The sequence below is a fragment of the Aspergillus terreus genome, genomic scaffold (assembly GCF_000149615.1).
Source record: "Aspergillus terreus NIH2624 scaffold_6 genomic scaffold, whole genome shotgun sequence".
NCBI classification, from domain to species: domain Eukaryota; kingdom Fungi; phylum Ascomycota; class Eurotiomycetes; order Eurotiales; family Aspergillaceae; genus Aspergillus; species Aspergillus terreus.
In genome coordinates, this window is record NT_165929.1 from 59,847 (window position 1) to 75,885 (window position 16,039).

A 16,039-nucleotide genomic window follows, 5' to 3' on the forward strand; every position below is an offset into this window, starting at 1 on the left:
GAGGAACAGTCGGTGCCAACCGGACCCCGAATATATTGCCAGACACAGGTTCCTATTAACGGAGTAGATATCCGATTCTGATCAAAGCAAAGTAGTAAGACGTAAACGCATCGTACATCCGAATGACCAGAGAGCTTGAACAGTGATGGAGTCGAAGGGAGCGGAAAGCGATGAAGCTCCGTGAGAAGGCGGTCAGGGCGTATTTGTCCCGCAGAAAGCCCGCGGAGAGAGTGGATCGGGACAGGAGGGGCAGTCAGGCGGTGAGCTCTCTCATCCAATGGCCGCCATGGGATCCGAGGCGGTCAGCAGAGAAAAAAAATTGGGATGGTTTTGCACGAAAAGTCGAGATCACCTGATCTTGAAATTTACACACTTTTCGCCGACCTTATCGAGAGCAAAAAACAGTTAAATACTTTGGCATCTCGCTGCTCGGTCCTTGTGGCTTCTTTCTACTATATCTGAGGCATCCTTGGGACATACTCCATTCGAATATTCAACCACCTTTGCTCCCAGGAACCTCAAGCGACAACGCCCACCATGCCGAAGGCGACCACTCCACGCTCCGCCGCTGCTACACGCAGACATAATCCCCTGGCAGAGGATATCCTGACAGGGGGTCACCTGCGGACGCAACCCAGCAAGAAGAACAAGCGCAAGTCTCGCGCCGAGGAGGACCATGAGGATGGCGAGCGATTTATTGATGCGAAGATGTCCCGCAAGATTTTACAGATTGGGCAGGAATTGGCCGATGAAGATGAGGCCGAACAAAAAGCTGCTCGGGGTCAGACCGGGGAGAAGGTGAACACTGCGTTCGATTTCGAGTCTCGGTTCGAGGACGAGGAATTCTTGTCGGACGACGACGAACGGTTCAAGGACGATCAGTGGGAAGACGAGGAGGAAGTTGAGGAGGTGGTATGTTTTATCCCATGTTGCATTTACATCACCCCGAAGGTGCCTAACTCATGAAATAGGAGATCGACCCGAATGATCTCGATGTGTTCAACAAGTTTATTCCCGGTGATGACGGAGATCCGATCTTCAATCCTCGCCAGGAAAGCGCCGGTCAAAGCACGAATTTAGCCGATCTTATTCTAGAGAAGATCGCGGAGCACGAGGCGAAGCAATCAGGAGACTCGGGGCCGTTCATCCAGGGCGGCGGACTACCAGAAGATGCTGTCCAAATCCCGGCCAAGGCGGTCGAAGTATATGAGAAGTACGGCTTTCCCCACAGCCATGCCACGGTGCCCGTTCACTGCTAATGAGAACCAGAGTTGGTATGATTCTTTCTCGCTATAAATCTGGTCCTCTTCCGAAGCCCTTCAAGATCCTCCCTTCTGTTCCCAACTGGCAGACTCTCCTCGACATTACCCGACCTGAATCATGGACCGCCAACGCGGTCTACGCCGCCACTCGCATCTTCATCTCCTCGAAGCCGATGGTCGCGCAAGAGTTCATCTCCACCGTCCTTCTCGATCGTGTTCGCGATGAAATCCACGAGACCAAGAAGCTTAACGTCCATACCTACAATGCCCTCCGGAAGGCACTCTACAAACCGGCGTGCTTTTTCAAGGGCCTACTGTTCCCTCTTGTCTCGAGCGGTACCTGCACCTTGCGGGAGGCGCACATCGTCTCCTCCGTCATTGCGCGGGTGTCCATTCCCGTTCTGCACTCGGCGGCTGCGTTGCTCCGCATGTGTGACCTGGCCGCTGAACAGTCGCTGAAGTCGCTCGAGAGCACGGGCGCGGTCAATACGTTCATCCGGGTCTTCCTGGAGAAGAAGTATGCGCTCCCCTACAAAGTGATCGATGCCCTGGTCTTCCATTTCCTGCGGTTCCGAGCCGACAGCGGGGAGGACGCGATGATGACGGACGGTCCGTCCAGCAAGGCATACAAGCTCCCCGTCCTGTGGCATCAGTCCTTGTTGGTCTTTGCGCAGCGTTATCGCAACGATATTACGGAGGATCAGCGCGAGGCTCTCCTCGACTTGCTGTTGGTTCGCGGACACAAAGACATTGGACCCGAGGTGCGACGCGAGCTGTTGGCGGGTCGTGGACGAGGTGTGGTGGTTCCGGATCCCGAGAAACAAGGGGCTTTGGACGCTGGAGATGATACGATGGATGTGACCATGTAGATAGATTTCCCCACCGATGATTTGCTGGGACGCCACAAAAGTGCGATGAACATGTTTGGCTCTGCGGTTTGCATATCCATGTTTCGATGACTTGAATTGGGAGGCGTTCTATACCGGGTTCTGTTCTTTGCATGTGATCGCCGCCATTGGCGTGCTCGTTATGAGATTAGTACCGTGAATGAAATTACATAGCCATCAACGACCTCTCGATCAAGGGCTGGGCTGAAGGGGGTGGAAGCGGAAGGCCGTGGCATCGAACGGTCCGCCCGCTCATGCATATTGGCTCGGATGACGCAGCGATCAGCGGTGTCATCAGTCGTCGTCATCGTTGGGACAAGTATCTGGAGCAAGGGAGGTCGGGCCATCGTGTTGATCGCTGGTCTGGCGTGGACGGAAGCGGTGGCTGACTGGGGACGAGACGATCGTTTGCGGCGGGTTGGGAAGGGTCTTCCAATAAACATAAGCAAGGCATTGTAGTGACCCACTGGGCACCCTGAAGAGCCACATGCCTTGATACATTCTGATGTTACTCTAGTGTCGAAATTCCATGAATGAAGGAGCTGGGTGTCAAGTGTCGATCGGTCTGTCGAACAACAACAACAAAGCTGTTGGGTTGGTGGTGGTGGTGGCGGTGGTGGTGGTTTCTTCCAGACGGACGATAGAAGAATATACTATAGATCGGTTCAAGATCGCAATAAAAAACAATCGAGCTTACTCCGCATGGTCAACCGTGCTGGGAACCATGGACATGGCTTTCGCATCCCAGGAAAGCTTTGGGCGGTACCGTGCTACCTGGCCCGTTGCACCGGACATCCCGATCCGTCGGTATGAGCTCCAAGCCAAAGATGAACCTGCGTTTGATGGAATGCTGGGGACAGTTGGCCGGATCTGAGGGTCTACGGGATACTTCGCAGTCGGATGCGATTTGGTATGAGGATCTTTCAGAAGAGTCGGTAGAGAGGAGAAATGCAGGACGGTTGTCCGGGAGAGGATCTAGCCCTCGGCGCCAAACTATGCAAGAGACATTCCGAGTGGCAAACGGGACGATTGGCTCATCGACCTCTTCAGTCCCTGATCAGTCCCTGATTCCTTTCCTGATCCATCCGGCGAGGAGAAATATGCTGAATAGTAAAGTAATATTTGACAGGTAACGCGCTGGGGGATCGGAGATGTCGAGTGTACCGGGTTTTGGAGGACGGATGCGAACCAAACCATGGTTGGTACCTGAAGAAGCCGAATAAATATAGTAGCAACAAGAATAACAACAATTCCTTACTGTACTATACTTGTACTTTACTTACTCTGTCTGGCTTACTCCGGAGTGGCCCAAAGGGGATCCATGAACCCGGACGAGACTTAACCGGCTACTAGTGTTTGTCCGCTCCACCACCGCCTCCAAGGTACAATTCAATTGGCATCGGCCCTCACATGTGAGTTACTGACTTAGTATTGTACACTAAGGTACACTACAGTACACTCTTCTCTTCTCTTCTTTTGTTCCCCCTTTTCCTTCTCTTTCTTTCTTTCTCTCTTTCTTTCTTTCTTCTCTCGCCATTCCTCATCCGTCATTCATGCTCCGTTCCATCCGGGGGAATTGCTATTACCTACCTTTCATATCGAAACCGATCTTCCTCTCAATCAATCTGTTTCATTGCTGCTGAAACCGGGCGGATCATCGTCTCCAGCGAGGCGAATGACAAGAATCAGAAGTACTAAGGTACTTCTAAGAATAATCTCTTCGGGCATTCTCCCGCCCCGCCCCGTGGTATGTGAGGGTCCGAGTCAGACATGACTGACTACCACTAACTAACTAATAGTAACTGGACTAGACTAGACTAAACTAGACTACTATCGAAAAGTCCATCGCCTGATACCCAGGATTCTTTCTTCCTGCTCAGCCGCCTTCACCACAACCTCTCCTCCGTCGATGCTTCTTCTCCTCTCGACCAGCCCCTAACCACCGGTATCTCTCCTAATCCCCGTCTAGCATTCTTTTTTTCCCTCTTCTCTTCTCTTCTCTTCTCTCTTTCGGCTCGTTTCCCTGTTCCACAACGCGCCCCACTGGGTCCGTACTCAAGGGATTTACCTTACCGCAAGGCCCAGATTCTTCCCCCCCCCAAAACAATTCCCGTCTCCTCTCCTCTACCGCCGTCTGCGGTCGGTCCGTCTTGTTTATGGGAAACCAGTAGCGCCGTTGACCAACCGAGTTTCGCATTAGGCATTGGCGTCTGGGCCGCTTCCTCCTTTTCCTTCTCATATTAACCTTGTTTTTCTTTTTTTGCTTCTCTCTTCCCTTCGCTTGACCCCCTGCGGATCGGAGCTCCTACTGGATCTCGTTAATCTCCCTGGAAAAAAAGTGGCGCCCGGGTTCGCTAGCTGAGCTTGCGGCCCTCTCTCCTTGAGCCACCATGCCAATTAAGCTCCCCAAAGGTTTCACTCGACGGAAGTCGGCTGGCAATGCTTTAGAAGAGATCGAAGCCCCGCCGCAGTCATCATTTCGAGTCTTTGAACGTCCCTCTGTCGATCGCAAGTCCGTCAGTGAAGGCAACCTTCTCTCCAAGCGGTTCAGCGAGTCCACCCAAGAAGACCACGATAACATCTTCGCCGCTCCGGAGAACCAGCCCAAAGGGAACTTGTACGTCCTTTCTCTCTTCCCTGCCCTGTCTAAGCCCGTCTTGCTTCTAACCACCATCGCCTAGTGGTCGGGAGTCGTACGAGAACTCGCCGTCGGTCCGTTTCAGCTCAGGCTTTCCCCGCCGTTCGACAGACGGGCCTGTTCAGGCCGAGACGCACTCGCCACATTCGCGGAACCTGCACGATATCCCAATTCCACCCATCTCGGGGGCATTGCGTGCGGCCGGTCGAACTTTTTCTTTTCGGCGGTCGATTCTCCAAGGCCTCTGCGCCCTGTTCCCCCACCGCATCAGTCTACCCCGGCTCGGAACAGACCCATGACTCCCAGCAGCAATAGCACGGCAACGCCTCCCAAGCTTCTGGACACCGACTTAAACCTCGGCCAGCTCGGAGACGACTTCCATAACATGTTCGACGGGGTGGGGAAGCAGGAGACTGCGGCACAGCAACCGTCGACGCGAAACAGTTCGGTGGATTCGGTACGGCTCTTCGAGCATGATTATCCGTTCGCCATGGGGTTGATGCTAACGCAACAAATACAGTATTCATCTTCACCTCCTGAGAAACCCTCCCAAGTGAACGGAAAGGCGTCTCGCCCGACCCCCATCAGTACGGATCGCTCGAGAGAAGTAGAACCATCTCCATACTCGTGGGACAGCCAACACTCCGGAGAGGGTCTTCTAAACACTGTCGAGTCGCCCCAAGCCACGTCTACGACGCCCCCGCCGTTCGAGCGGCGAAAATCATTGCCCCTGTCGAACCTCCCTTCCACCACCAACCACCGTTCATTGGAGAGGCCGAACGCGGCTGCGGATCGGGGGCTGAGAAGAAGTGTATTGTATGCCAGCAAGCGGGACTCCGCCGCTGTGGAGGATGAGGACGCCCGAGTGGTAAGGCAATCTCTCTATTCCAACCGGAGAAGCTCGCAACCTCTGGTCATGTCCGACCACGATGATTCAGACGATACGCCGCTCTTTGCGAACGTCCCCAAGACCACCGCGGCCACCGAGGATCCGGCGGACATCTCCATCGCAGCCCATGCCCAACTGGCAGCCCAGTATGAGGAGCGACAACCCGCGACAACGGCATCGGGCACCAAAATCATGACGCCCTCCCAGTTCGAGCATTACCGACAGCAGCAAGCCCTCCGGCGGTCGAACAGCGATGCGTCGTCCAAAAGCGACGATTCCGCGGGCAGCGACTTTGATGAGGAGGACGAGGCCGAGAAGAACCGTGAAGCCGAGAGGCTCCGACGGAAACAGGAGGCTCATCTGTCCGTCTATCGGCAGCAAATGATGAAGGTGACGGGTCAAGAGACCCCCGCACCGTCGCTTCGGCCAGAACTGGAACGTGCGAGTAACAGTGCTCCGAATCTGACGGTGCCGTCGATCAAGGGCGGAAACCAATCCAGCAGTGGCAAGAGCAGCGAGGGTGGTGATGACGACGAAGAGATTCCGCTGGGCATTCTGGCCGCGCACGGGTTCCCAAACAGAAACCGGCCTCCCACCCGGCTCAACCCCTCGAGCTCGATCCCGAACCTGCGGGCTTCCTTTCACCAGCCTTATATATCGTCTGCCGGGTCCGTGGCTGGCCACGAATCCGGGAACCGCAGCAGCTTGCCCGTGTTTGCCCGCAACCTGCCCCGGGACCCTTACTTCGGAGCGAGTCTGGTGAACCCCTCCAACCGGGAGTCTCTTGCCCTGGGAGGAGGGGCATCGGTCTATGGCGGTCCGCCGGCCACCGCCGGTCCTCCAACATCGTTGCCTCCAGGGGGTTTAGTTGGTGTAATTGCCACGGAGGAGCGAGCAAGGGCAATGCGAAGGGGAAGCCCGAACACCCAAGCCATGTACGAATATCAAAATGGCATGTCCGCAGCCCCCATTCACCCAAGCGGCATCCCCCGGCCTTACACCATGATGAACATGAACCCGCCGAATATGCCCGTCCCGCCCGCCCCAGTTTCGGCGACGGAACAGGCACAGATCCAACTGTCTCAGCAGATGTCGAGTATGATGCAGATGCAAATGCAGTGGATGCAGCAAATGATGCAAATGCAGGGCGGGCAAGGCCCTCCCCCATCGCTGATGCCTCCGGGAGCCTTTCCTCCCACTATGCCGGCCATGAGACCAAACTCGATGCCCACGGCTGCATCGATGCACAATACTCCGGCGGGCTACCAGAACGATCAGCGGACGCTCAGCATGCTCGATCCGAACGCGTCTTCTCGGCTGAACAGCCCATATGCTTCGGCGAATCTCCGCCCTGGCACCCCCGCCGGCCAAACTTATGCCCCATCGATCGCCCCGTCGGAACGCAGCAACGTTGGCATGGCTTCTCGGTATCGGCCCGTCTCGACTGCGCCGCCGGAAGCTGAGTCCTCCTACCACTATGTGCCCAAGCCATGGAACGACGAAAACATGCGGTCCTCGCCCTCCATGACGTCGCGTCCGAGCAAGCCCCCCGTCCGACCCATGTCCGCCGCGGGCAAGTCGATTCTGACTGTCCGGAGCCCTCCCGCTGGGCCCGACGACGATGACGACGATGAAGGCTGGGCGGAGATGATGAAGAAGCGGGAGAATAAGCGCAACAACTGGAAGCTGAAAAAGGAGACCTCCGGATTCGGCGATGTGCTCAACGCAGTACATTAATGTCTTAGTAGATAATTTGTCGACGCCAACTCTTATTTGGTTTTGATCTCCAGCCCTGTGATGAATCGTTATTTGTTATGCACATATGGTATTGTTCCTTCATTTCTACTACCACAGCCTTGCAGGAGCACAGGCACGCATGTTCTGGAGAGTCGGGAGTTGTGCCGTTTGTGATTTGTTCCATCGTGATGTTGAGCAGGCCCTTATTCTGACATGTTGATATCGGAAGAGAAGATCTGCATAGTAGGCCTTGGCTCTTGCTTATTGGTGTTGTTTTGATGTTGGCTTTTGGGCGACGGATGGTGGAGTTTCCGGTGGGCATGTAGTTATATTCTCATCTGATTTCAAGCAAAGGGTGTGATGGTCTGCATTTAATATCAAAGTGATATTGACTCTTTTCTCCATTCCACTGCTTACCTCTTCTACTTGACCACCTGTGTCTGTGGATATATCATATTGATCTCTATTACTTTGCCAGTCGCTGGATGATATCCATCGCTTCTTGTCGGCATTTCTGCACAATCTCGGCGGCCGGGATGGTCTCTCTCACTAAGCCAACGCCCGTGCCAGCGTACGTCGTCAATCGACCGCCGGGCCCCCATCCCAAGTCTCCTTTTTGCAGCTCACTCTCGTACCGCGCGCGGTTCTCTTCGTCACTCATGCCCCGCTCCACCGCATCGACGTAGCTCTGATTGATGACTCCACGCCCATCGTACCGCTCCGGCCAGCCATAGATGCCTCGCACACGGTCATAGACAGTAGAACGCACCGTGCTGACCCCGCCATCCGCTGCACTGAGAACCTCCGCCCGGTAGCCCTGCGCGATGTTCGCTTCAGGCGATGCCAGAAAGCGGGTGCCCATGACGGCGCCCGAGGCCCCCTAGCGCCTGCGACGCCGCGATCCCCCGTCCGTCGACAATGCCCCCCGCCGCCCAGGAGCGGGATGTCTCCCATCTGCCGGTCCTGCAGGGCGTCGCGCACCTCGGGGAGGAGAGTCACGATCGACGCCGAGCGCGCCAGGCCGTGCCCGCCCGCATCGGAGCCTTGCACGACCAGCACGTCCGGCCGCAGCGCGCCCGCCACGGCGACCGCCTCGCCCACCGTGCCCACCTGCACCCAGATCTGCGTCTGGCCCGGAGCGACGGCGCGCACGCGGTCCGCCCACGGCACGAGGTCGTGCGGCTGGGACTTGGGGCCGAAGAGCCATACCGCGCAGGGCTTGTACTTCTCGATCGCGGCGAGCGAACGTTCCAGGTCGGCGCCCCAGTTGAGGAACCCGACGCCGAGGGGGAGCACCCCGCGCTCCTGGTACGTTTGTCGCAGACTGCACGTTGGCTGGGCCACGAGTCGCGCGGCTTCTTCGAGGTTACGCTCGAGGCTCGACACGTCGTAGCCCGCGGCGAGAAACCCCAGGCCGCCGGCGGCAGATACCGACACGGCTAGTGCTGGGAGGGCGATGTTCAGCATGGGCGCGCATGCTATCAGGGGAGATTTGGTCCAGGGATAGAGCGTTTGTAAGAGGGCTGACGACATAAAGATGATTTCTAGATATAATGGATGGAATAGGAGTTGGATAATAACGCTAGAGGATATGTATATGGGACGTCCCTCTTTCTCTTCTTACAATGGGTTTTTGGAGTTTCATGAAGCTAGGCATGTCGTGAGATGCGGAGTGAAGTGTGGTGAGTATAAGGGCATTTGCCTCTTTATAGTAATATCACGTGCTGTCACGGGACCAGCCGAAGGATCATCATTCATCCTTGCCCTCCATCATGTTTAGTTCTTATACACTCTGCCATCCTCACCATCATATCGGCCTCATCCTCTTATCATACTCATTACTTATCTTCATCATCCTCAGGTCATTCGGCGTTATCACTACAGTGTCATCTTGGCGCACACGCTTCCTCGTTGGCTGCCTAGCTCCAGATATCAACCTCTTTGACATATTGTCACAGTCTATCACCATCTGAAACAGCAATTCAACAAGCCGGATTGTGAGCAAATCGCCATCTTCCAGACATTTTGCTCTGTCTCGGACTACTTCTTTCTTGGATATCACCGCGGGGACAACGAAACCCGCTAAACTTATCATTCCTTTCACTCTGTAAAAATGAACGCCCCAGATCGGTAAGACAGAATGCTTTCTTGATGTTTAGATGCTGTTTGATATTGCTTCTCATGTCTTATCGTTCTTGATGCGGCGAGATGGGGGTGTGGGTGTACGTGGGAAAGAGCAACAGTGAGGCCACTGCTGCAGTGAAGACCTGCGCGCAACTCCCAACAACGCTGCCAGCTTTTCTTCTCACCCTCCCCGTATCACCCTCTGCCCTCCTGCTTTCCTCTTTATCTTCCCAATCCACGAATCCCTCTCCAAGCCTGTCAAAATGGCAGAAAGGTCTTCCAGAGAGCCTTTGCTCCCGGCTGAGGTCGCCTATGCGCGCTGGGTCCGCCCCAACGGTAGCTACCCCAACAGGCGTCAGCCATCAGTTGAGTTGAACAATGACCTGCCGAGGTTTGCATCTCCATTTGAAGGGGCTCTCATTCTGCTTGGCTTTCTGTTCTGCGCCACGTACTCTTCGGAAGATTCAAATGACTGACTAGACGTCGCAATCCAGGTACGAGTCGTTTGTGCTCGCCAGCGGCGAGAACAAGGTGGAAATGGAGATTGACACTCGTAAGTCGACTCCCATGGGGTAGCTTTACTGTGATAACTAATGAGTCTTCAGGGATCCCCTCCTCGGCCATCTTCACTTTCAACAAAGAGGATCACACTCTGGGAAACCTACTGAGCTCCCGCCTCCTGCAGAGCTCCCATGTTCTCTTCGCTGCCTACAAGGTCCGCAATACCTCATTCTCCATCCTGTGTGTCTGCATCTAACAGCAGCTCCAGGTCCCTCATCCATTGGATCCCAAGTTCTTGCTCCGCGTTCAGACCGACGGTGAGATCACTCCCAAGGATGCCGTGATTGCAGCCTGCCACGAGCTGGTCCGTGATCTGGGTATTCTCTCCCGCGAATTCACCAAGGAGTACGAACTGCGTAAGATGGTGGGCGCCACTCAGCAACAGAATGGTACCCAGGATGGCATTTAGGCCGGTGACTGTCAGGACAACTCTTGATCCATTCAGGCGTGCGATGGTGGTTTTGATATCGCTTTCTTGATGCATGTACGCACTGCTGGTCATGTGCACATGCTGTTTTGCCTTTCTTTTGTCTTGCGATTGTTCTCCAGCTCCGCTTGATTGAATTGGGAATCGGATCGGCCTGGAGCGGGACCGTTGGCTTTCTGCGGCATGAACATCGTTGAAATGAGACCATGGGACGGAATGACCGATGCAATTGCGTGCCGGAGTTCAGGATGTATTCGGATACTACTAGATTCCATAATCACAAATGACTCCAACGTGTATGGTTTTGTGGATGTTCAGGTTTGTGTTGTACTTGTACTTGGTAGAACCAGGAGAAGCATGGGCGGGGTTACATAAGCAGTGCCTGAACCGTCATTGCTGCTGCTGCTGCTCCGCCTCCTGATTCTCGGCGGCCTACATCTTCCCTCCCTCCAACTTCCCTTCCCCCTCTATCTCACCTTGTCTCTCTTTCATTTTCCTTCCTTCATTGTTCCTTGTGTTTCTCCTTGCCTTGCTCCATTGCGTTCTTCTCTTTCCCATGCAAGCGCATCCTCTCTAATGTATTCTTCCTCAAATTCCTTCCTGGGCGGCGCCAACAGCGCTCGCCCCGGACAACAGCCACCTTTTATGCAACAGCAGCAGCAGCCTTCCTACTCGCAATTCCCTCCTGGCCAGCAACAACAGCCACAGCCTACGGGCTTTGCTCCTCAGCCTACAGGATACGCGCAGCCTCAATTGTCGAGCTTTGGCTCTCAGCTGCAACCCCAGCCCACTGGGTTTCCATCGGGACAGCTCCAACCCCAATTCACCGGCTTCCCCGGTGCCGCGCCCCAGCAATCGCAACAGCCTCAGCCCACGGGATTCCAGCCTCAGCAACCCCAGTTCACCGGCTATCCTCCCCAGAGTCAACCCCCGCAGCTTCAGGTGCCCGCGGCGACCGGCCTTCCGTTGAGACCAGCCCAGACGTCATCCGAGATCGCCAACTCGTTCCGTGATGCATCCGGTGCCGCTCCTCCGCCGCCGCCCAAGTCCTCCGGCAGCAAAATCCCCAATATCCGTCTGTCCTTCATCACGGCGCAAGACCAGGCCAAGTTTGAGCAATTGTTCAAGTCGGCAGTTGGGGATAGCCAAACCATGAGCGGTATGTAGACCTTCGTTCCCCCGGCCTCTGACGGGTGAAAGTAGAGCCATGGGACCCCCCGCTAACGGTCTGTATGTAGGTGATAAGGCGAGGGAACTTCTCCTACGGTCGAGGCTCTCGGGAAGCGACTTGTCGAAGATTTGGTGAGTAACCTTCACTGCTCGAAAACGTGACTCGTCTGACTGATGTTGTGCCAAAGGGTACTGTCGGATTCCACCAAGTCCGGTCAACTGTTCTTCCCGGAATTCGCCCTGGCGATGTATCTTTGCAACCTGCGACTCACAGGCCGCGACTTGCCTGATGCCCTCCCGGAAACGATCAAGAACGAGGTCTCCAGCATGGTGGACATTATTTCCTTCCAAGTCCCCGACACCCAGCCCGAGCCGGTTGTCCGAACGAATGTCCCGAATTTTGACGCGCCCCTAATGGAGAACAAACTGGCTCCCCCCGCTCCTCAACAGCCGCAACCGCAACAACCGACCAATTCCCAGCTTCTTAACCAGCTTACTGCCCAGCCAACTGGCTTCCTTTCCCAGCCGACAGGCCTCTCGCCCAACCAGGCTCCTTTCGGCCAGCAGTCGAACCTTGCGCCGCAACCCACTGGTCTTCCTGGTCAGCCTCAGCAACAGTCCCTACAACCGCAACCCACTGGGTTCATGTCGAACCCTCAGCCAACTGGTTACAGTGGCCCCCGACCTCCTGTCCCCCCAATTCCCACTGGATATGCGTCGAACCTCAGTCCTTCACAGACCGGAGGCATGTCGGGTCTGGTTGCACAGCCGACCGGAATCCCCGGCCAATGGGGGTTTGTCAACGCTCCTTCTTCTGGATTGCCCAACATCGAGGCTCTTAAGCAGCAGCTAATGCCCCAACCCGGCCGTGAGGGTGGGTTTTCAACAGCCGGCCTGGCCGGAAACGCTTCGATCCCCTGGGCCATCACCAAGGAAGAGAAGAAGATCTATGACGACCTCTTCCGGGCATGGGATGGTTTCCGCAAAGGCTTTATTGGTGGCGATACTGCCATTGAAATCATGGGACAGAGTGGCTTGAACCGACAGGATCTGGAGCGTATCTGGACCTTGGCTGATCCCAATAACCGGGGACGCCTCAATATGGATGAATTTGCCGTGGCCATGCACTTGATCTACCGAAAGCTGAACGGATACCCGGTTCCTAATCGCCTGCCTCCGGAACTCATTCCCCCATCCACCCGCAATTTGAACGACTCGATCGGCACCATCAAATCATTGCTATCTCAGGATGCAGAATCCCGGAAAGCTACGGGCGCGTTCCTGCAACCCCAGAAGACTGGCGTGAGTTATCTGAAGGAGCATTCCTTCCGGGGCGGTGCAGTTTCACCCGGAGTTGGCCGCAAAGATGCGACGTTATTTAAGAATGACGACCAAGCAGCTGCCGGATATCGCTCCAGTGCTCGTCGTCGTGTCGGCAACAATGGTCGGACCCCGTCTCCTGCTGCCTCGTCGCAGGCCTCAGAGGATGAGTTGTCGGTCGAGCAGTTGAAGAAAAAGATCCGTGAGACCCAAATCATGCTGGACGCCGTCGATTTCCAGGACGAAACCCGGGCGGAGGAAGATGACGCGCTCGATCGCCGAGACCGTCGGGAAGCAGAGAGCCTCATGGATCGGATCCGACGTGTGCAGGACGAGATCGACACTCATCCAAATGCTGCCTTCCGTAACCTTGACAACGGGGCGGAGCGGCGGTCTCTGCGTCGTCAGCTGCAGGCCTACGAGGACCAGGTCCCTCAGGTCGCTTCTGAAGTCCGTCGTGTCGAGCGAGAGATCGCCGAGGCGAGACTCGAGTTGTTCCGTTTGAAGGATGCCAAGGCCCATCCTAACAGCGCTCTGAACATCGTTGGGACTGGCCCTGGTGGCACAGTCACCGAGGCAGATAGGATCAAGGCTCGTGCCCGTGCCCGTATGCAAGCTCGTGCAGCCGAGCTTGCTGGAAGACCGGCTCCTGCCACGCAGGATGATGAGGGAGCCGCCGCTCGTCGTCTTGAATCTGAGAGCGCTAACGTCAAGGCTGATCGAGAAAAGAACGATGCTATGACACGCGACGTCGAGGATAGTGTGAAAGACTTCGCCCGGAGTCTGGAAGACAGCCTCAAGGATGTAAGCGAGAACTCCACACGCGAACACGAGAAGCGCCGATGGGAAGATGCCCTGGGCGTGGAGGACGTGATCCGCGATTTCATCTATGACTTGAAGCGTAATAGCCGGACTGCGCATATCCGCAAGGAAGAGTATGGCGTCCCCCCTTTCCCTTGAATCCACTTGTACCATGTAGCTAACTACCTCCAGAGCGTCAAGAGCATCGCCTTCTCAATCGCAACAGTCACGCTACGACGAGCCGCCGGCCGTCCGACCTTCTCCGCCACCATCCACGGGCTCTACAGGATCATTGCCCGGCACTACTCACGAAGATCGTGTGGCCGCCGCGAAGGAACGCGCACAGAAGCGTATCGCCGAGCGGCTGGCTGCCGCTGGACTTAAACCCCATAGCGAGGCGTCCGAAACTCTCGTCCAACGCCAAGAGCGTGAGAAGAGGGAGCGCGAGGAACGGTTGAAACGTGCCGAGGAAGAAGACGCGTTGCGAGAACAGGAACGACAGCGCCGTCTGGCTGAAGAACGGGGCACTCCGGCCCAGCCCTCCACAAAGCCTATTGGCAAGAAGCCACCTCCAGCACCACCTTCGCGGCGGGCTCGGACAGACAGTGCTGATCAGTCCGAGGCCAAGAAGGCGGCGGATGAAGCGGCCAAGGTGGAACAGACTGCCAGAGAGCAAGCCATTCGCGAGGAGCAACAGGTGCAAGAAGAGGAGACGAAGCGCCTAGAGTAAGTGTTTCCCTATTTGATTTCCTCACACTTGAAGATACGCCACCCTTCTTCTCACATCTCATGCTTACGCTTTCCTGCAGAGACGAGGCTAGACAACGCGAGGAGGAGTTCATGAAAGAAAAGGAGGCACAGGAGGCTCGCCTTCGTGCCCTCCAGGAACAAGTCCAGCAAGGCAAGATTAAGAAACAAGAAGAGAAGCGTCGGAAGGAAGAAGCCGAGCGCCGCGCAAAGGAACAGGAAGCCAAACTCGCCGCCCAACGCGCAGAACTCGAAGCGGCCAAGGAACGCGAGCGGCAACTGCAGCGGGAGCTGGAGGCTATGGAAGAGGAGAGTTCCTCTGACGACGAAGGTCCCGAATTCGCGACGCCTCGGAATGGCAGCCCTGCTCAGACCGAGGCTCCCACCGCCGAGGCGCCTCCTCCACCGCCCCCTGCCCCAGCTACTGCACCTCCTGTGCCTGCTATTGCGGAACCCGAAGCGCCCACCAGCCCTGCGACCTCTCCGGCCAGCAGCCGCGCAAATCTGAGTCCTGAGGCCGAATCCAAGAACCCGTGGTTCAAGAAGATTGGACAGCCTGCCGACAGCCAGCCAGCTCCTGTACCGCAAGCCGCCACCACTCCTTCTGATACCCACTCAACGAACCCGTTCCATCGCCTCGCACAGCAGCAAGAGAGCACCGCCCCTGCCTTCACCGGATCCGCCCCGTTGGAGCGCAAGACTCGTGCTCGCCCTGAAGATGACGATGACTGGTCTGCTGCCGGATCCGAATTTGATTCCTCGGATGATGAAGATGATCGAGCAGGCGGTGGTAGCGCGAAGCAGCTTGCAAGCATCCTGTTTGGCACCATGGCGCCCCCGCGCCCTCTGAGTGCTATGGACGATAAATCTCCTTCAAAGACACCGACCCCGGTGCAGGAGACTCCGGCACCGGCACCTGAAGCGGACGCCGCACCCTCTGCTCCTGTCGCTGCTCCTCCGCCACCCCCGCCTCCCCCTGTGCCTGCGGCCGCGCCCAACGGTAGCGCCGGCGCTCCTCCTCCCCCTCCACCGCCGCCCGCACCTCCCATGGCGCCCCCGCCGCCGCCTGCCGGAGTTCCTCCTCCGCCAGCGCCTCCTGCTGCCCCAGCTGGAGCCGCTGACCGGGGTGCTTTGCTGGCTTCGATCCAGGCCGGTAAAGGACTTCGGAAGGTGCAGACCAACGACCGCAGTACGAGCTCTACTGCCGGTCGTGTCTTGGATTAGGGTGTGAAGGTTTCGTTTCATCTGGAAGAGTTGGATTTGGTGGGTGGAAGGGTTCTGTTTACTATAACCAATCCGTAGCTAGTTTTTGCATTGAATATATTACTGTTATATTGATTCATCATGCCACTGAGGAAATGATGTCGGTCTCTTTCAATGGATAATGTAGGCAACTGGGTGTTTCTTCAATATTCATAACCTGATACGTGTACACGCCCGGCCGGCAGGAGTCAAATCGCTAAGGAGCAAAACTAG

The 16,039-nt window shown here is 56.2% G+C and overlaps 4 protein-coding genes across 4 annotated transcripts; 3 read left to right on the forward strand and 1 right to left on the reverse strand.

The window, feature by feature from the left end:
- Window positions 1-537: 537 nt before the first annotated feature.
- ATEG_04267 (snoRNA-binding rRNA-processing protein ENP1) lies at window positions 538-2,131 on the forward strand (the record flags this gene model as incomplete). Its single annotated transcript, XM_001213445.1, has 3 exons — window positions 538-912; window positions 972-1,213; window positions 1,270-2,131. The coding sequence occupies 3 exons, from the start codon at window positions 538-540 to the stop codon at window positions 2,129-2,131; spliced, it is 1,479 nt and encodes a 492-aa protein (XP_001213445.1).
- Window positions 2,132-4,539: 2,408 nt separating this feature from the next.
- Window positions 4,540-7,413, forward strand: ATEG_04268 (uncharacterized protein; the record flags this gene model as incomplete). Its single annotated transcript, XM_001213446.1, has 2 exons — window positions 4,540-4,766; window positions 4,899-7,413. The coding sequence occupies 2 exons, from the start codon at window positions 4,540-4,542 to the stop codon at window positions 7,411-7,413; spliced, it is 2,742 nt and encodes a 913-aa protein (XP_001213446.1).
- A 466-nt stretch (window positions 7,414-7,879) lies between these two features.
- On the reverse strand, window positions 7,880-8,880 carry ATEG_04269 (uncharacterized protein; the record flags this gene model as incomplete). The annotated part of the gene is made up of 2 exons (XM_001213447.1): window positions 7,880-8,230; window positions 8,395-8,880. The coding sequence occupies 2 exons, from the start codon at window positions 8,878-8,880 to the stop codon at window positions 7,880-7,882; spliced, it is 837 nt and encodes a 278-aa protein (XP_001213447.1).
- Window positions 8,881-9,800: 920 nt separating this feature from the next.
- Window positions 9,801-15,787, forward strand: pan1 (actin cytoskeleton-regulatory complex protein PAN1; the record flags this gene model as incomplete). Its single annotated transcript, XM_001213448.1, has 10 exons — window positions 9,801-9,928; window positions 10,032-10,090; window positions 10,143-10,252; window positions 10,307-10,454; window positions 10,794-10,843; window positions 11,180-11,684; window positions 11,764-11,827; window positions 11,884-13,950; window positions 14,009-14,542; window positions 14,626-15,787. The coding sequence occupies 10 exons, from the start codon at window positions 9,801-9,803 to the stop codon at window positions 15,785-15,787; spliced, it is 4,827 nt and encodes a 1,608-aa protein (XP_001213448.1).
- Window positions 15,788-16,039: the final 252 nt, after the last annotated feature.